Below are 21,104 nucleotides of genomic sequence, written 5' to 3' on the forward strand. Positions count from 1 at the left end.
GTAAGCTATTGGAAAAAGGCATAAGTGGCAGCAGCGTATGATGGATGTGTTTTGATCATACAGGGACTAACTCAGACCGCTTGGCTGGTGCCACGAGTCGGTCGCTGGAGCCGGTCTGCTACAGTTCACTGAAATGCCAACAACTGATCTCAGCCCAGAAAAAACACAAGCCGACAATTTAATGTGACAAGACCTTAATTCCCAATAGGTTTTTATTTGCAAAGATAATTATGTTTGAGAGTTATTTGGTTGATATTTACAATGCGAACTCCATATTTTATTTTTTGGTGTTTTTCCCATATAGCGAGTGCTCGTATTGTTTTAAAATCCCAAATAAGAGGGCTATTTAGGCCACTTGTTCATACCCCATCAATTTGACCTAAATAATGATTTTGCGGACCACAGTAATCGTACGTTTGTGGACACAGCATGTAGGTTAACTACAATCAAAAATACTCAGCCAAGTATTCGTTTCAGGATATTATAACTGTATGTACTGTTTAGCGTTTCAGCTACATTGACAACCTGGATTTTGTACTGCAAGGTTTGTTTATTAGCTACTATTTAGATGAGTGAGCTATATTCAACTTACTGGTCTTCAGAATGTTTCTTCTAGAAGAAAAAGGGAAATAAAGTAAAGGTATATCGTAGACATATTTCGTGTATTCAACGCAATAATGCTCAAATGTGACTCAATTGTTGTACCATTACATCATAATACAGTATTTAAAATCACAGCATAATGATGATGGTAAGACCAATTATATATATTTTTTAAAGATTCTGTTTATTAGAAACCTTACTCATACATAGATACATTCATGTCATTATTACTTTTATACAATAAAATGTTTTAAGCAGCCCTCACAAGCACAAATAAGGGAATGCGATATTGTACAAGAGAACTATAACATAAAACACTATTACACCAAGGAGAGGGTATCCTGAAATAGCATGTAAATAGTACCATATCATATCACTTCATATAACCACGTCATTTCATATCCCCGTTACAAACGCAAATAATGGAATGCGAGATTGAGTTCTACAGGACGAAATAACGGGAACGTTAACAGAAGACAGTATTACATTGAGATAAGTTATCCTCAAATAGGATGTAAATAGCAACATATCACATTATTTCCATACTTTTACAATTTGATACACGTTATGAGGTAAGAGACATAGAACATAGCGAATAGCAAGCACAGTACAAATAATAGTCAGCGACTCCGACCAATACTATAATAATAATAATAATAATAATAATAGAGTAATAATAAGCATAAATACTTTCATCATAAAGGTTTCATACTTACTTGCCTTAAAATGCAACGACATTTCTTTAAATCTTTCAGCCGTTTCTACTTTGAAAGTTCCTAGGGCCAGATAAATCGTTTATCTATTAACCATTTGTTATATTTCACATAATCACTAACATGCTGCAAGTATCTTTCAGTGCCATTTATAGGTTTTAATCCATATACATTCAATGTAATACAGTGTGCTGTCCAGATGTTAAAGGAGAACACTGATTTTAGATGGTGTAGCTCATGTATGTTTATAATACGATCATTCTTTCCACAATGCTTATTTTTCACTCAAGTTTATATCTACTTTCAATTATGCCTATATCAAATGTGCACTTTTCTATCAGTAAGCGTTATCAGGTACAAAACGCTTATTGAGTGTATATGGGATTTCCATTTATAGGAAGAACACATGCACCACAGTTTGATATTGCCATAAGGAAATCCATCAACTTGTGGAACACTAATTTAATAATCATTTTCAGCACAGCTATGAGGACTACCTTTCTTTGATAGCAGCCTGCACAAAACCTCGCTTAAACAGCAACTTCATCTGTTCTTATCCAACACTATTAGCAAAAAAGGTATCGTCTAGAAGGTAAAAGGGTTATTCGCCTGTCCCCATAGGAGAACCATTTGAAAAAAACAATTTTGGTTCCAAGTACAACACTTTCAATTCCATCTGGGTTCCATTCCACAGATGGTTCTACATGGAGCCCAAAAGGGTTCGACGCGGAACAAAAAATGGTTCTACCTGGAATCCTACCCTAAACACTAACCATAAGCTTTCCTGCAGTCAAATGACCTAGTAGCCTCATGGGTGGAATGTTCTTATTATTTTTAATAAGTTCAAAATTAATTAGCATTATTCATTAAAAAAACGCCCAACATCCGGTGTTTTTACGTTTATATTTCAGTCTTCTGTGATTTATATAAAGTGTTATATTAGGAAACCCAAAATGTAATACTCTATCTGACATGGTACACGTGTCGTCTTTTTTTGTAAGCCCATAGGGCTCCCGAGTGGCGCAGCATATCAGCACTGCATATCAGTGCTTGAGGCGTTACTACAGACACCCTGGTTCGAATCCTGGCTGTATCACAGTTAAGAATTTGTTCTTAGGATTTGTTCTTAACTGACTTGCCTATTTAAATAAAGGTTACATTCTAAGAACAAAACATAACCATGTGTGTGGTGTATACTTTTGTTTCAAAGTAGATTTGTTTAAGACTACCACGAAACACTGTGTGTGACCCCGATTTAGCCCACTGCAGTAAAAGGTTAACCCTTACCTCAATAATAACTCTTACCTAAACCCTAACTCTAACCTTAAACCCTACCTTAACCGTTATAAATGTCAACTTCAATGGGGTGACGTCAGAGTTGGGACGTCCCACGGATCCGTTGAGACTTTTCCAGTCCCCTATGCTATGGGGGACAGCCAAATAACCATTTTGGATCATTTTATTCTAAGAGCGAACACCAATGTTATGAGAGGCGGTTGGTTCAGAGGGGGAGATGACGAGAGAGGCGATTAAAAAAGTGAAACTATCTTGAAAAAGGTGTCAGCACTTGAACGAATTCATGGCAAATAATAGTTCAATGCGCTGCATTCATAAAGAGGCTGGCATGGATTTAGAGTTTTAGATATCTCTAAGATCCTCCGATGTGCGTTTTGGAGTCTTACTCCGTGCCCGTGACAGTGAACGTGCACAAACACGTGGCGGAGACTACGAAAAGTAGATAAGGGTATTGTGTTTCGTATCACTTAGAAGTGAACTTTGGAGATATTAAACAACTGGAAATGTCCTCCATCTTAACCAATCTACACTGTCAGTGACAATGAATGCGCCTAAAGATGATTCAGTTAGGTCTACAATGGAGAATTGGCTTGATTACGGGTTAATCTCTCACTCTGGCCTCATTTGCTTATTAGGCTACATTGCTTTTCATTTTGTTCATTTAGTTTTCAAATTCACATTCACTGGCCATATGACTAATAAGGAATATTACGCGGTTATAATTAATTTATCAGAATCAATTATTCATTTTTAAGGGCTTGGGAATTTACCAGAGTCTAGGACACCAAGCACTAATTCCATCCTTTAGGCCTATCCGGCGGGGGACGCAAGACTATCATCTCACAAGTTTATAAACGTCTGTATAAGTGGTTTACCACAACACTATACAGGAAGTACTATCTGGCACAACTCTGCAGAGATTCTAAGTTATGGCAGCAGATTCACTTGGTCCTTTTGTTTGGGGCCTACACCTCAAATACCTTCCTGATCTTTGTGTACCTCCTGTGTGATAGAGATGGAGTGAGAGTAGGCTAGGTGCTTGCATGCATTTATAGCACTTGCAGACAGGAGAAATACTGCCCATCAATCGATTCTCCGTATACTGCTGCATCTCTGCTAATTCTAAAAGAAGGACAAAGCTTGCTCCCTCATCATCAGTCTCTTCTTCTTCATACGCCGGTTCTGGAACCAGATTTTAACCTGTTGGTCGCTGAGGTTAAGGCGGTCAGAGAGCTCCCTCCGCCGCTGTCTGGTGATGAATTCATTCAGCATGAACTCGCCCTCCAATTCGGCCAGTTGGAGCTTGGAGTAGGGCTTGCGTTTCTTTCGGGTCCGGCTGTGCATCGGATACCACGGGGCACCTGGAGGAGGCATACAACAAATGGATAAGTCACAACAGTTTTAGGTCTACAAATTAAGCTCACGGTCACCTCCAAGGGGAGTCTATACTCTCCTTAAAATGTGACTTCATGTGCTGAGCACATACACACAACCTGCTGTGTTACACTTGACTTGTCTTGGTTTGCAGTCTATGTCTGAATCTCATTCAATGACACGGGGCATGTTTGTCCAGAAGCAGCAGCTGGAATTCTCTGTGTCCTTCTTGTCGTGTTTATACATAAAGTCAAAGGGACCACTAATTTACAGTAGTTTGTGTCACATGAAGTTTTACTGACGCAGTTAAAGCTACATTAACGTGATAATTAGGCCTAAATCTTGCCTTGCAAATACCCCTACTTATTTACCAGTTTCCAGGCATATTAAACGACTCCTTATTGTACACAGCGACAGATATTAATTCAGTTTACGAGTCATTAAAACGAAACCCCTCTCTATTCGATGCAGTCATCCACAGCGCATTACCTCTTTAAATCACTGCACTCATGTGTGTGCGTAATATACATGTTCTAACAAGGTATATGATCCAAATAGACCGAACTGATACATTCACATCGATTAGGTTATTCAGATTTTTTTGTCTCTGACTCTTGAGACAGGACAGTAAAGACCTAAGACCGTGGACTAAAATGGTCTGCAGTCTATATATAGCCTTCTGGTTGGTTCAGTAACAGTACACAGTAACAGTACACAAACACTTGAAGAATGATGGAACATTGTATGGCAACCCCTAACCCCTAGCTAGCAGCGTTTGTCCAACATGCAAGTCAAGTCGCCTGCAGGCAAAAATCAAAACAATGTGATGAGCATCATGATTACGAATACCTAGTCTACAACAAATCCCTGGCTATGCTGAACTAGTACGAGTCATTTGATAATAAACACACATCTTTGGGATTTCTAATATCATATAACAGTGTCTGGATGAATGAAAATGGGACCCACCTCCGCCTGCAGTCATGTTGCCCGAGTGGACCGTGTGGTTTCCTGGTGACACCAGGGTCTGAGGGTCGCTGGAGGACGGTTTGCTGCCCTCGTTTAGAAGCGAGGAGTTGGAATCGGATTCCAGAGATAGGCAGGACTGCGGGTCTTGAGTGAGTTGCTCGGTCCCATAATCATACTTGGAAAAGGCACCACTGTTGTTGCTGCCCATGCCAGTGTGCATACCGTGATCAGATGTTATGGATGATGATGTGTCCCTCGCCCTATCCTCTCGTTTTAGGCTGCTCCCCCCACCACCGGAACAGCTCTCTCTGTTGCTTGCGCTGCCGTTGCTATAATAACATTTACCCTCCTCCGGTCGAGTAATTTCACACGACCGGTTGAAAGAAGGGTTAATAGATACGGGGCTGCTAAAGTAGGATTGAGAGTATCCATTGCACGGCTCCGATGGGTTCCACGGGAGGGAGCAAACATTGTCCCTTCTCGGGTAGGGGAGAGACGGTAGCCCCGCCAGTTGTCCCCCCGAGGCTCTGAAATTCGGAAAGTAAAAAGTGTCTCCAGTGTGGATGTTTACCAAAGGTCCCACAAACCCGGGATTAAGAAGATTATGCTCGCCCATTTCCGCGGGCCCGACCAACAGCTTCTAGTTTATTGCAATCTGACATTTAACGTAGTTAAACCTGGGGGTGCAAATGATTGGTCAACCCCAAGTCACGTGGTCTGAGGCTAATTTATTCTACACCAGGGTACCACCCACTTGGTCCATCTCAGACAAAACAAAACATTAACTTCTGTATTATGGGGGTTTATATGCTTTTTTAAAAAGTGCTATAAATATTTTATTAAATATGTAGAATCTATTTTTTATTCTCTGGAAGCCAGTAGAGTCCAAACCTACTTCTCTATACTGTACAAACATGTGAAACTGTCCCTAGTCTCGTTTAATATCTTTATTAGCTGGCAAAACTTTTCAAATATTATTTCTTATTAAAACTATTTTCCAAGAAGGAGAGGGTGCATAGGACATCTTATTTTCAAGCAAATTACGGTTGAATTCAATGTCATATAAAGCTGTGATGTCCCTCTTTTACAAGCTTGTTTTAAGAAAAGACTGATGTTCATTGCTGCGCTCTACTCATATTTACAGTATCGGGGTCAGCGGGTTGAAACCATTGGCTCTGTTAAAATCAGACGATATTCAATAAGGTTACTTTAAGAGCATATATTTCACATAATATTCTCACATGAACAACTTTAACAGATACCCCCTATAAACGTTCGCAGGCAGACTCGATGGGGATTGTTATGCCTCTCACTGTTCTTTTATATTAACTTTACAAGGTAGCAGAGGGCACTTAAGTGATTCAATCAGCGGAGAGTATGTACCATATTCCATTAATTAGTTGATTTGTGATTTTGAAGATGCTATGTAGGTATCTACTATGCATCACAACACAGCCTGGTCTCATAGACTGGACGTAACATAGTAGATGTAAATCCGGGACACTCAAATTAGTATGATATTTTACGTTTGATATGGTTACATAAGACAGAAGGTTACTTCACAAAAACAAAAGTAGGGTGGTTGGTCAGAGTGGAGGGTGGGTGTATAATGCAAATGTCTAACCTAACTCCTAACCCTAACCTTAACCTTATCCCCTAACCCTAGCCACCTAGATTTTGTTAGCCACACAAATTGAAATTCGTAACATATCATACGTTTTGAAAATTATTAACATGTTGAACAAATTGCAATTCATAACATATCATACAAAATGGATGATGGACATCCACAAATGAATAGATACCATACAAAACATAAGATATCATACTAATTGTATCCCGGATGTACATTTACTATGTTATTTCTACCCCCAAATCCAGGTTGCACAACATAGCCTTTAACCTTGTGGTCTCATGGATGGAAAGTTATTACTATTTTTCATAATTTCATAATTAATCAGTTTTTTTATGCTGAAAATCCGATGTTTCTAATGTTAAACAGTTTTCTTATATTTCAGTCTTCATATTTCAGGATGCTAACACAAAATTGAATTCATTTCAACTCTACATCTGACATTACAGGTGTATTTTTTGTAAGCCCATAACCATGTATGTGAGGTGTATACTTTTGTTTCAATGTAGATATTTTTCAAACGATCAAAAAACACTCCATGACCCTGATTTTGCCCACTGCAGTAAAAGGTTAATATGATTAACAGCCTGGAGGAGGGGGGGGGGGTACTTTCTTATATAATACTGCAGAAAAAAATGAATGCTCCAACTCAGCAAACAATCGAATCCCTTATTTTTAAAACGCCTCCTATGAATATGGCATGCAGCCAACAGTGCATAAATTCAGGTGTGGTGTAAAGACTGTCAACTTGTTCAACATATACGGTCTTTATAATCTGCCTATGGTTGATATGATACCGTATTCGTTCTTTCTTCTCCTCCCTCTGGTCTATAGATCATTTCATCAATTGCATTGGAGGGATCTGGAAATACTACTTAGACAACTTAAATCCATCTAATCTTAGTTATACGGACACTCATTTAAATTCTTCCAAAGTTACGTCACGCTTCACCTATCTATTTTGCACCAGGGCAAGACCAACCAATGAATTTATAGATCTGCAAGTTCGTAAGCATATATTAGTATCCCTTTTAAATTGAATATATAATGACTTTAGTGCGCATATGTGTATACTTATAGGTTTAGACGATTTGCTTATAGGTTCCCAGATGTCTATACCACTGGCGACAAAGTATCATATTATGACTGACTTCCTAAGCATAAATACTTAATAAATACGTAAATGTATTAATAAATGCATATTCCTCTAAGTATTTTAGTGCAACTCAAGTGCGTGCGCAAAATGTCCATTTATTGATCTTAAAACATGTTAACCACTCACATTATTTCATGATTGTTAATTGAATAGCATGCACGGTTTCACATTATAATGACATTACATCATATATAACTGTGTATTAAGGGTATGGTAAAGCAAATATAACTCGTTGCCATCCTATTTGTAAGCCCATATAATACTAATAGTGATACTAATGGTCTGCTATAGCGTGAATATATCATTCTTTGTCTAAATCAAGTTGAACATTAAATTATGTTTATATTAGCCTATGCGTTATAACATAGCCTAACTATATAACAACATCGGCAGGGCTAAATAATACCCCCAAAAATGCCTATTGATAACATCATTGCAGTTATATAACATTTAATAGATTTAAATGTTACGTGTGTGGCATTTTGTACTTGCATGTTGAGTCTTCCTGCATAGACAAGCGCTACAAACCTGCCAAGGGAGTGTTATCTGAGAATACTAGTCGAATTAGCATGACATACTACAATGCCGCAGCACAATTTGCCATTCAGCCGTTACTTGATGCAACTCAGACGTTATTTGATCCAGCGTCAGCATTGACAGATTTCATAGAGAATCTGAGGCCAGTGAGCCTCGGATCCTAAATAGAACGAGAAAAAAAACATGTCGAGTTGGAGACGCTCCCTGGAATTATTGGAGGTTTAATCGCATCTCGCGCAATTTCGGAATTGCATCTCCAATCATCGCGGACCCCTGTAACAGTTAGTAAGCCTCACAACGCAGTACAACATCGCGTGCACATAAAGGTTATATGTTATGAGAAACACACGTCTGTCTGAGCATTATTGAACATCACTTGGTGTCGGTTAAGTTCACAACTTCATTACTAATAAATAGGAATTAATCTCTTTTAAGAAAAGTTTCCCAATACAAAAACCTAAATTACAAGACGAGAACAAGTAAGCAACAAGGTCATGATAAGTCCACGACCAATTGCAAAGTATAGCTTTAAATATCTATATATATTTTAAAAACAATCTGCATTATATAATGGTTCCACTTTACCTCAGAGAGAGAATAGAGGCCGCAGCGTCATTATAGTGCGGCAGACAGCAAACCAGATCCTCCAATACCACAACGCCTTCGATCCACACCAGCTCTCCAACAAGCTGATATCATATTCAGACTTGCCTACCAAACGATTTCTGGATTCAAATGTGAGCAATTCTCAACTGTCGTTCTGAGAAAAGAAGTATTTTTGATATGTTATTTTACAAAAGAAATACGGAGGCTAGGAAATAGTGCTTGTCAGTTCAAGGTCACTGTCTAGTGCACTGTCTGGAGTCTCCGGGTTTGGAATTGCTATCTTGGAATCTCTCGGCCTGTCCAGACAGGGCAATAGGGTAAACAAAGTTCTTTTTTTTCTTAGCTTTTCTGCAGACAGGTTGCCACGGTTATGGCCTGGCAGTGAATCTTTTTTGTGTGTGTGTGTAAATTCCCTCCAACAAGACCTCCCTTTGCACAACGCGGGAAGAACTGCAAGATTTTTGAGTGTATTTAATTCGGTCTAAAATTGTGAACTCACATGCATGATCCAATTGTCAAAAATCCTTGGGCTACTGTTGAAAATAGGCTTCTGTTATAAAATGTTGTTCTATTAAACTTGATTCATAATTACGATTATATATCAATACATATGTTAAAATGTATGTAGGCTACAGGTATAATAAAGCGGCTTGCGTTACAATAGTCGGAATTTAAACACCAGCCGAATGGTTAACGCACACGCGTTGAACTTGACCGTCAACGACAGTCAAAGCTGGCGTACATCATTTTTTTCTAAAGATCATGGCGACATATCATATTTGTGATGCCTTTGAATTAAAATGGAAGAAATTATAAAGTTATTGAACAATTCGGCCAATGTGATCCTATACGTAATTACGGGTATTGTTCAAGACACAGATAGGCTTGTATGTGTGTATGTGCGTGTGTGTGGTTCCGCCAAGCAATGATCAAATTACTTCAAAAACAGCTGAGAGAATTGATCAATAAATTGAGTGGTAAATCGATCACAATCTATATATTTTAAATCATTTGACATACTGAGGCATTTTACGCATAGCCATATTGTACTAATATATTATTCCCAATCCGTTGGAACAGCGATTAGTAACAAAATAGGTTAAAAAAAATCTGCCATCGACATAATTTCATAATTTATATAAAAATAAAAATAACCCAATAACGCAATATCACAACTAACACAACATAAACCATTCATTTGAATCATTTATAAAATATTCTCTTATAGCTGTGAGTGGAAAATGTAAGTAGGAAAAGTCGCTAAAACTCTCAAAAACCCTATGGGGCATCTTCGTTATGTTGGGATTTAAGAAATGTACCAAAAAGCTATTTGGACTCATAAGCAGAAAAATGCATTTCTGCTGAGCAAATTCACATCTCATTGAGTAACTACTACTAATAGGCAACACAAATAGGCCTACCATCGCCACAACGAACCAACAATATGCGTATATATTTATAGATGTATGATATATTTATATATGATAGCAACAACACAATTAAAACATCACCAACAACAATAATAACATACAACCATTATAAAATAGATATAACAACAAAAATACACCAACAATTATAAAAATACCAGCATTTTGGTGATAATAAAGCTGCATGAATGTAATATTATTATATATTGATGGTAATTGGATTAAGTGTTAATAGCCTAATAATAATTATAATTGCAAGATGCAATATGCAGCATCGTTAGATGTATGTGACTGACTGGATGAATGCAGAAATAAATCTAGGTCCCGTTTCTACTTCCGGATATTTTCATCTTGTCACCACCAGAGGTTATCAGCCCCCTTCTCAATGATCTGCCTTTGCCCTCCAGAACGCTGCTCAGCAACATGGTGGTTGGGGCCAGAGCCTTCTATTTGGTTGGGCCTGGGCCTGAAAACAACGACAGAGCTAACCACTCTAGCCTTATTTAATATTTAATCAGACTAGGCCTAAACATAAGTCAATGATTTAATTTAATACGTAAATATCAAAGTAGAATTTTTGAGCTAATTGTTATGTTCTAAAGGAAGTGTGTGCTATTTTCAATGGACAAATAATTACATTTCATTAGGAGAAAGGTTGTCTTGTGTTTTCGATTTGATTGGATTAAATTAGATATATAAATTAGATAGAATGCCACAAATGATTCACAATATCCGGTGAAAAAAATATAAATCAAAGAATTTAAGCCTGAGCGTGAATGATTCAAGAACGTCGACAAACTCTTGCATGATTTCAATAGCTACATTTTCAGTAAATTGTCTAACCCGACACGCAATATCTAAGCTTGTAACATCATAAATATGATTCCAATTTCAGAATTATCAACGTTCTATTCAGATATTGCAGCTTGAGCGTGGAGTAACATAATTAAATGGGCTAATATAATATCTTGGTTTCAATCATGTGAACATCTGAATAATTGTTCTGGATTTGTCATGATTCCAATTGTCCATTTACTTATAGTGTAGTTAGTGCAGCTACACGATGAGGGAGAGGATAGAAAGGCCTCACGTTGATTACATCCTTAAATAAAGCCCTGTGATTTGCTCGTCCAAACGTGACGACATCTCACGTAATCAAATAATGGGTGCAGAGTGAAAACATGAGGTTGCAACTATCTTTTGTAAATGTTATATTTGAGGTGACCAATTGCTAAATGATCCCACAATCAACTCTATTCGTGTATTATCATAATTTATCTTACAAAATACATTTCCAGAGTGAGCCAATTCATTTTCATGTTCAAAGCCCTTCTTGTCAAATACAGCTGGATTTTCCGAACATAACAATGCAAACCCGTCATTACCAAAAACGAAAATAGATTCTGTTTTTATAAGCCTACTAAGCGTTACATTTCCAAAGTTGTTCAAAATTGACATTGTTATTACACATGAACTCAAAACCATATATTTGTTAAGGGCCCATAGCAGCTGAACCAAACAAAGTTGAACTTTCTAGCACACAAAAAGAACAGACATCAGTTAAAATATGCTGTCATTTGACCAAATATGCATAAATATATTAAGCAAAATGGCCATTACCTTTAATCATTATACTGTGGGGCGACGTCTCAATTTCGGCATATAATTTCCTCTCAGACAGAAGCTGCGTGTGAGGTGAACCGTGCCTCGAGCTCAGGACACAACATGGCTGCTCGAACTGCTCGCTGCAGTCAGATAGGTGGTGTCGATGTTCGGAGACGTCAACGTTCTACCTGTCCTTCGTGGTCAAAAAAAAAAAAGAACGCACACACCTCATGTTGAGTGAACGAAACCATTGGTTTTGAGTAGCGGGGGCTGATAGTGCGAGATAGGGGAGAGACGAACCCACTTTGAGAGAAAGGCATGCTCTGTAAAACTGAAAAGAAGACACAGAAACCCACATGTTAACGACAGGGCTCACTCAGAGTTGATCAGCAGTCAGAGATGGATCAGTAGGATATCCGTGCTTTCCCCCTTTATTTTACGTATTTATGGCACGTCATTAAGTCTAGCTGTCTAGACAGGGAAAATAACACCTTGTTTGTCTGCAAACAAACTGCGGGCCTTCCTCGCGACGAGCCCCCAGCCCCCTGTTCAGTATTTACGTGCTGATCTCATGTCAAGGTCAAAGTGACTGGCTGCATAGTCACGGTCAAGGGTAAAGACGTCAGAATACCGCCAGGTCCAGGCCAGGTATATTACAATACCAGAGGAGCCACATTCCAAAAAGTAAAAAAAAAGTGAGTCTATATGTTTTGTATTTGTTTCATAAAGTTTCGAAGCATTATCAGGTTGATCAATGATGCTTCTGGCCACGGTAGTCCGGTGCATACGCGTTATGTTTCAAATAACAGAGAAATAGGACGAGTGTTTTGAATTAGATTCTCTCTCTCGCTCTCTCTGTCTGTCTCTCTGTCGCTCGCTCATTCTATGCGTGTGTGCGTATGTGTGTGTCCTTCAACAAATCAATTCAAATGTTATTGGTCGCATACACATATTTAGCAGATTATATTGCGGTGGTAGCGAAATGCTTGTGTTCCTAGCTCCAACAGTTCAGTAATATCTAACAATATGCACAAATGTAAAAGACGAATAATGAAATTAAGAAATATAGAACTATTAGGAAGATGGGATGTATAGACATTATGGACAGTATGTGGATAGAATATGTAGTATATCTGAAGAATACGTGGATATTATACTACATCGACAGCAATAGCTGAATAGGATGGCCTTGACTAGAATACAGTATATACATTTGAAATCTGTAAAACAGTATGTAAACATGATTAAATTGACCAGTGTCCATTATTAAAGTGACCAGAGTTCCAAATCGATGTGCATAGGGCAGCAGCCACTAAGGTGCAGAGATGAGTAACCGGGTGGTAGCCGGCTCGTGACAGTGACTAAGTTCATGGCAGGGTACTGGGTGGAAGCCGGCTAGTGATGGCTATGTAACAAGTCTGATGGCCCTGGAAAAGGCCTGATAACAATAAACAATATCTAAGAATATTTATACTGGTCTTATCAAATAATAACAATGATGGCGACGAGTATAATACAACTACTCCAATACATTTACAGAATGTAAGGACTTTATTTGACGATACACAAACGAGGATAGATGAAAGACTTCGGGCCGAATTATAAAGCTTGACGTGTGAGCCAGCTTCCCGCACAGATCTCTAATTAACATCAATACAAGTGCATCTTTAAATACTTTCTCCACATTCCCTGAGACATGATCGGATAGATACAACAAAACATACAGTACATCACATATGGTATTACCTACGGATACGAAATGTATTTTGGAGGCCTATAGTCCAGCCAGGTCACCAGTGATTACAAGTCAGTTTTCGACCTCCATCCATGTCTGACAACGTCGGGAGATGACGTGGAAACCGGTCACTAGGGGAAACAGTGAGCGCTGTTACCTTCTGGTAGGTTACGGGTATGCCTCTGGGTGTGCCTTGCATGTTCAAATCCAACTAAAGAAAGTCGTTTTTTGAGATTTTTGTTTTAATCCTATCTCTCAATCCTTAACCCTTACCTCAACCTTTCGGAGTTAATGCCTAACATTAACCTTTCGTGGGTTCGATCCCCGGGACCACCCATACGTAGAATGTATGCACACATGACTGTAAGTCGCTTTGGATAAAAGCGTCTGCTAAATGGCATATATACATATTTTTTATTTTTTAATGTCTAAACATAACCTTTAAACACGTTTGGAACAACTTGGACAAATGCTGATGGAGAAACATGGATGAACATCTAATTATGCAGCCAGCATCTTAGCTATTATCTAAATGTAGGCCTGTTAGCATGAAACTAAAGTCACAATTATAGCCAATACACAGTGTTGGGGAAGCTATTATGAAAATGTAGTTCATCAAGCTACTAATTATTTCACACTGGAAGAAGATAAACTACACTGAAGATAAACTAAATTTACAAACTACCTTGGCTAAAATAATTACCATATCTAAATCTGAAATGTCATAGATTACAAATTGCAAGACAGATCGCTCTGGAGGTTAACGTAATGTGTAAATTAGCCTATTAAACAAGACATTATGTTTCAAGTGAGAATTGAGCAGGTCTGATGTCGAAAAAGCACGGACATCTTGGCTACTTGACCCATATCGTGTAATTTTAGCAAAAAATGTAGTGTGTACCAGACGTTAGCTACACCACTACATGGCTATAGTATGTAATTAACTAATGAAAACACTACCAAGATTTTAATTTAGTCCAACTACCACCAAGCTACAGCAAAATGTAATATAATTACTAGTCGAATTACATAGTTCACTACTCCCCGTGATTACCTATACTGATATCGTAATCGTTTGCTGCTCAATATCGAACATGAGGCAAGCGAATACTGTAGGTTATTTTAGTTTGGTGGCAACATCATGGGAGATTTTTACAAACAAGGCACATGAATTACATAACAACATATTATTGGCAGGGGGGATGTATTTTCGTATGGGTATCCTGTTGCTGTGTCCTGGCACATCTAATACGTAATTTCTAATATCTCGAGACGAGTTAGACATGGTGATCTCATATTGCAAGCATCCACTTTAAACTTTTGTCGAAAGGTTCATTCTCTTAAACAGTGCAGTATAGGTCCAATATACAGGCCTGTGTTAAGTGGGCATATAATATAGGCCTATCCATGCAACCGATCTTCGGCAAACCATCCAATATCAGTCATTTTTTTGTCCTATGGATATCGTAGACATACAAGCATACATGTCAAAAACATGCCTATCCAAAAAGCATATAGTACTCCTTTAGGCCAGGGTTGGGCAACTTTTATTGGGAAGGAGGCCACAAAAAAATATCAACTCATCATGAGGGGCTGCAGTGGTTCGCAGGTCTGCACACCCACATCTATACCCACACATCCAGACTACTGATTTGAGCAGTCAATCTATTTGTGCAAGTTACACACACAAAAAAAGGAGCGTAGAGAAAATGTTGCAGTTGTAAATCAAGTCCTATGCAACTCTACACATTTTTCGATGGGGTGGAGATGTTTTTTTTTTTTTTTTTTTGCAATTGTATAACAAATTCCTGCAGCTGCAAGTTGCCCATCCCTGCTCTAGGCCATATATCAAACGTCCCTCAAAACCAACGGCGACGTGACAAGCCCACAAGCTCATGCGGATGTGAGATGACATTTGAAAAAGAGTTCCACTAAGTGACTTAGAGGAGACAGGAAAGAAACACGTCATTTAATTCGTCATATTTCAGCAACATCATGTTATTCATCATCATTTATTTAGGAAACACCTTACCAGTACGTTTTAAACACCACAATACAGTTCACATACTGCACGAAAGAAAGTTACAAGACAGTCTGCCTGCTTAGAAGGCGGGTGAACAGATTCAAAAGCTTTGTTTTGTTACTATACATAGGCCTACTATAAACAGAGAACAAAAGAAATCGATTGTGCATTTATGTGTAATACTCACTGACTTTAATTGCTTACAATCATTCCAGTTGCATGACAGAGACATTATCCTTCACTGATAAAGGAACACACAATGGGTTTGAGACGTTCCAATTGACAACCCTGTGATACGAGAGAATATGAATTAAATAATAAAGGCATTGCACTCTACATGTACAACAATAGCAGCCTTGCTTTTACCTTATTAATTAACAAAACATATCCTACAGAAAGAAAACGTATATAGCTTCTGAAATCGGGGACAGGGGCGGTTTTGAACAAAACCATTTTATCATCCGTAGCCCCTGCAAAAACACCTCTTGAGTTCTTGGCTGAGGAGAATACATCTCATGTAGTTTTTTTTCTGTAGACTTTCGAGTTCATTCGTTGTCGTTCTCCCTGACCAGTTTATGTCCATATTGCAATTCTCTTTCTGTTGATGGCGCGATGAACATATCTAATATGTCTGTTTTGATTTGGCTGTCTGTTGGACGAAAAGTCCTGGAAATGTCAATTGGTTTGGAAAAAAAAAACACGCAATCCTTGTGTCTTTTTGAAATACAGATATCGTTTTAAATATTATATATTTATATATGTACATTCATATAAAACAATGTTTAACTGATTTCTCAATATTTTCACAGTTTTTATAGCATTTCTTTCTCTATATCGAAAAAAGAGCGGTTGGTGATGGCATAGATGTGTGGACTGTTGGTACTTAAATAAAATACACTGCCGAAGTATTCGTCAGGCTTGGTTGTCTCTAAGAGGTAAATTATGGATTGAAAGACGGTGGGATGGATATCAGCTGTAGTGTACAAAGGCCCGGAAATCTATCAAGTAGTAGGCGTGTGATTACTAGTCTTGGATTTACAGACAAATTTCTTCTCTTTCACGCGTCGGTTCTGGAACCAAATGGTGACTTGGCGCTCTGAGAGGTTGGTCCCGGCGGAGATGCGTCTTCTTTTGTCTTTGGTGATGAACTTGCTGGCAGCGTACTCTTTCTCCAGCTCCTTCAATTGGAGCTTGGTGTAGGGAACCCGTTTCTTACGTCCACGACGGTAGCTACTGATCTCAGGCTGCAAAGGGACTACGTCTGGAGAGAAAAAAAAGGAGAGATGTATTACGCAAAGATATTTCCCAGCACTAATTTTGCCTCTGATCAATTCAAATGTATTTCATGTAATAATACGTTTGTTATGAAGATGCGAATATGTCAACAAGGCCTTATAGACATTAAATGCATTACATTACCTGGGCCTATTGTGCGTATTTAAATTGAAACATTACGCACGAGATTTTTGGATGCACAATTGGCTGTCTACTCTTGTATTGGTATTTACATGTTTACTTATACACTTTCATCGCTAAAGTTCACATACAATAATATAATAAGCATGTTGTTATATTTATCCGGGCACCTGAGGTGTATGAGGTATGAGAGAATGTTTTTTTGAGTGACAGGCAAACATTTGTGAAATGTTGCATTTCTTCAAAATATGATCATCTTTATCCGTGATAAAGACATGAAAGACACAGAGATGGTCCTTGTGGGTCCATGCATCGTTTATACTTCCTTGTATCAGAGTTTATACTTCCTTGTATCAGAGTTTTTATGATAATAACATATGCGTGGCCTTGCTGATGTACACAATGTTGTAAATTAGTTCAATAAAATCAGGATTATATAAGGGACCAAATCTCCGAAACATCCATCCTACCCCAAATATCTATTATTGTTCATATAATTTATATAAATATAAAAACATCAACAATAGGTTTTTCAACAGTAGACATATCACTGCGTAATTACACAAATGATATGCCCTGCAATGGATCTCTGAATATTTTTGGTATTGTACTGTGATGATAAAATGAGCACTTCTGGATAATAGTATTGCATTTCTTTAATATTTCTGCAATGTTCTCATCTTCTACAAATGCACTTACCTCTACCGGGTCAATTAACCTGATATAGGCGTAGACTAGTTATCAAGAACACGTTGACACGATCGAACTTTTGAGTAGGCCTATTAAAGTGGAAATAGCTAAACGTTTGATTTATGTTGGGAATTGGGATTTGAGTTACCTAAAGCTACGACTAGGTCTGTCTGGCTGCTCAAAAAGCTGCCTGACATCCCAACAGTTCCGCCTGTCTGAGTGACATGAAAGGACAGGTATGGCTTTGCTTTAAAGACGAGACTAGGTTTGGTGGTGGGAAGCCTGGTTCATGGTAGTAAGATGAAATATACCCCATAGGTCTACTAACATTTTTACATATGAGATCATTTTCGTGGTGCTAAGTCATGGTGCTAAGTGAGTCATGGTGCTAAGTGAGCTAGAAGGAATTAGAAATACGCAAATAACAGGTACGCATCCCTTCATTCCCGCTGTATGTCTTGATATCAAAATATTTGTTAACAAAACTAGAACATGTTCATTTCCTGGTCAAAATGTGTGTTGTGAAACGAAACGTGAGGAAAGAAATGATTCGGTGCACGACACGTCCGCCATGTTATGTCAAAATTTTCCATGGTAAACCCAGTGCTATTTGGAAAATAATATGGTTGAAATTCTGCACTCACACATGTTCTCATGTTTTCTCAAGTCAATTGAAATGTGGGCATCATTGTCCCAAAAATGTTTGGTATTTAAGCGTTTTCAGAGGAAATGTTCAATATTTTCGGAGGAAATGTAAAGTCTCAAAGTTTAACCTTACGGTTCTACACACAGCCACGCACTGACAGATACACCAGGCCCATAGGCTACACATTAACTGTGTGTGTGTGTGTGTGTGTGTGTGTGTGTGTGTGTGTGTGTGTGTGTGTGTGTGTGTGTGTGTGTGTGTGTGTGTGTGTGTGTAATTCACGAGCTCGTGATCCGCGTGTGTGTTTTAAAGGAAACTCCTGGAAAATGAGGCAAAATGGCGTGAGGACAGAGCTAGCTAGGGCAACAATTAAACGCATCTGTATCCGAAATGCACACACACATTTCACCAAGAGGTTAAAGCCTTGCTGTAAACGAAGCAGTCTAGTAAACACCATGTAAACAGCATACTGGGCGGTTATGGGCCCTGTATCATTTATCAAATATCAGACTATAGGCTATGTGACAAATACAAAGGAAACGTTGTTCTTCAAAAAGCCATTGGATTGTCAATAGTTACGCAACACAGTATTTGAGACAGATATTAGGCGCACACGTCGTTGGCGAATGGAAAATGAATTCTGCCTATGCAAACCCGCCCTCGTGCAACATTGCAGACTCTGCAGAGATTTATTGGCACAATCCAAACAGTAACCTATAGCCTAGCTCGCAAATTGGATCATACAAGGAGAAAGGGTATGTGTTCATGCCCCTGTCTATTCTGCCACTGTGTGAATCACTACCCGGGTTAAGCACTATTGCAGTCATATTGTGACTTGGAAACCAACAAAGCTGAAACGAATTGTTTTGTTTCTGAAGAGTTTCTAGTCTGCACAATATGTCATGCATGTTGTTTATTTATCAGATACATACAATCACATTGAGTAGAGTGTCTCTCTCTTACGATTCATTTTTCCAGAAATGGTTTCAACCAAAGCACAATCCACGGTGCTGAGTTGAATTGAAGGACGTGAATTGAAGGATTTTGGGCATATTTTAGCGATCAGTGACATAGCCAACCAAACAACCACACAGACACTCCCCCGTAAAGGACCCAGTGGATGAAAATAGCCTACCATGTCTGACTGTCAGTTTCATTACGCTGTGAGATGTTCTACAAATATTCTGCTGTCTCTCAATAATGTACTAAAGGGATGCTATACATTTATATACATTGTCGTTTGTATACCACTCTACACTTGATCATTGACATATAGGTTATGGACTTTGGTGTGTGGCACGTGATAAATGATGCGGCTACATTACGATGAGGAAATCATTGCATTTCATATAGAAACCCCGCAATCAAAATCCAATAACATCGACGTAAATTTCGACGGAGGGAATAGGTTACTTCAATAATGGATAACAATTCAACGCTAAATAAAAACAAAGGACAATGCTGCAATTCTACACATTATCTAGACATTTAAATGTCAAAGCATATCACATTTCATACCTGGAAATGGGGATTTCCAAAGATGAGTGGACTGTGTTTGCTCCTTGGAACAGTACACCTGCCCATCCCAGCCATTTGACAGAGCCCAGTGCTGGTAGCCCTCCATAGGAATCAACGCGTCGTGCCTGGGTTCGGGGTGGCTGATCCCGGGCACCACAGACATATCTAGATATCCAGGAACCGCTTGGTACGAGCTAGCAAAACTGGGGTAGAAGGCGAACTCTTTCGCCCTGCTAGACACCTCTTCAGTGGGCAACGCGGTGTGGGGGTCGGCATATTTCTCTGCGGGGTGGTAAGAGCAGGGTTTCTGCTGCAAGTTCACGTTGTGCGAGTGAGATAACCTACAACCGTAATAAGGGTTTCCAAACGGATAACCGTAGCTCAGAGATGCACTGGAGGAGGTTTGGGGAGCAGGACACTGTCGGCCGGTGTCTGGGGAAGATATATCCGAGTACACCGAGCCCTGGTGAGTCGCTATAGTGCCAGAATGTCGCCCCAACCCGGGGTGCGACATCAGGTCCCTGCAATGGGTCGCCGGGCAATTCCCGCTCAGTCCCTCCATTGTTTGGTTTTTATTCGGATTGTTTTCATTCGGGCTTTTTTCATAAACGTACATCAAGGTGTCCGCCCAGCGTGGATGCAGAACCAGTGAAGTCGTCATATCAGGGGCTGCGGATGGTTTTTAAAAGTCGACTACTCCAAGACCGACACCTCATTTCCAACTACATTTTACGTGAGCGCATGCGCAACCAAGACCCGTGTGTCTAGTTCATTAAGGTTCTGGCACGTGATATGCTAACGAGCCCGAAGAGATTGGGGCTTGTGAGTGGGGGGAGAATAGCCCTTTAAACAACTAGCAGCTCAAGTTTCACCGGGTCTTTCTGTGGAATACAGGGTCCCATCATTGGCTGAAGTCACCTACAAGAACATCCTTAAAGGGGAGGTTGGAAACCTTAGGTGAAGGGGAACACGAAAACAATCTGCAAAGTTTGGCCGACACAGGAAAATATTAACCTGAAGTAAATATTTAATTAACTCAGAATTGTTTTCATTTTGGGCAAGATGAAAAATACATTTGAGTGGTATTATAATAATTGAATATGCAAGTCTAGGCCTTGTTATGCTTTGTGTGACAGTGCCGGTGTTGGTTTCGTTAA

At 39.0% G+C, this 21,104-nt stretch overlaps 2 protein-coding genes across 2 annotated transcripts; both read right to left on the reverse strand.

Moving 5' to 3' along the window:
• Positions 1–781: 781 nt before the first annotated feature.
• On the reverse strand, positions 782–5,588 carry LOC124046075 (homeobox protein Hox-C12a). The gene is made up of 2 exons (XM_046366051.1): positions 4,956–5,588; positions 782–3,973 (listed from the first exon to the last, which is right to left on the reverse strand). The coding sequence occupies exons 1-2, from the start codon at positions 5,569–5,571 to the stop codon at positions 3,735–3,737; spliced, it is 855 nt and encodes a 284-aa protein (XP_046222007.1). The 5' UTR covers positions 5,572–5,588; the 3' UTR covers positions 782–3,734.
• Positions 5,589–15,602: 10,014 nt separating this feature from the next.
• Positions 15,603–20,843, reverse strand: LOC124046076 (homeobox protein Hox-C13a). The gene is made up of 2 exons (XM_046366053.1): positions 19,948–20,843; positions 15,603–16,938 (listed from the first exon to the last, which is right to left on the reverse strand). The coding sequence occupies exons 1-2, from the start codon at positions 20,606–20,608 to the stop codon at positions 16,679–16,681; spliced, it is 921 nt and encodes a 306-aa protein (XP_046222009.1). The 5' UTR covers positions 20,609–20,843; the 3' UTR covers positions 15,603–16,678.
• Positions 20,844–21,104: the final 261 nt, after the last annotated feature.

This window comes from Oncorhynchus gorbuscha, linkage group LG10, assembly GCF_021184085.1.
Source record: "Oncorhynchus gorbuscha isolate QuinsamMale2020 ecotype Even-year linkage group LG10, OgorEven_v1.0, whole genome shotgun sequence".
NCBI lineage: Eukaryota > Metazoa > Chordata > Actinopteri > Salmoniformes > Salmonidae > Oncorhynchus > Oncorhynchus gorbuscha.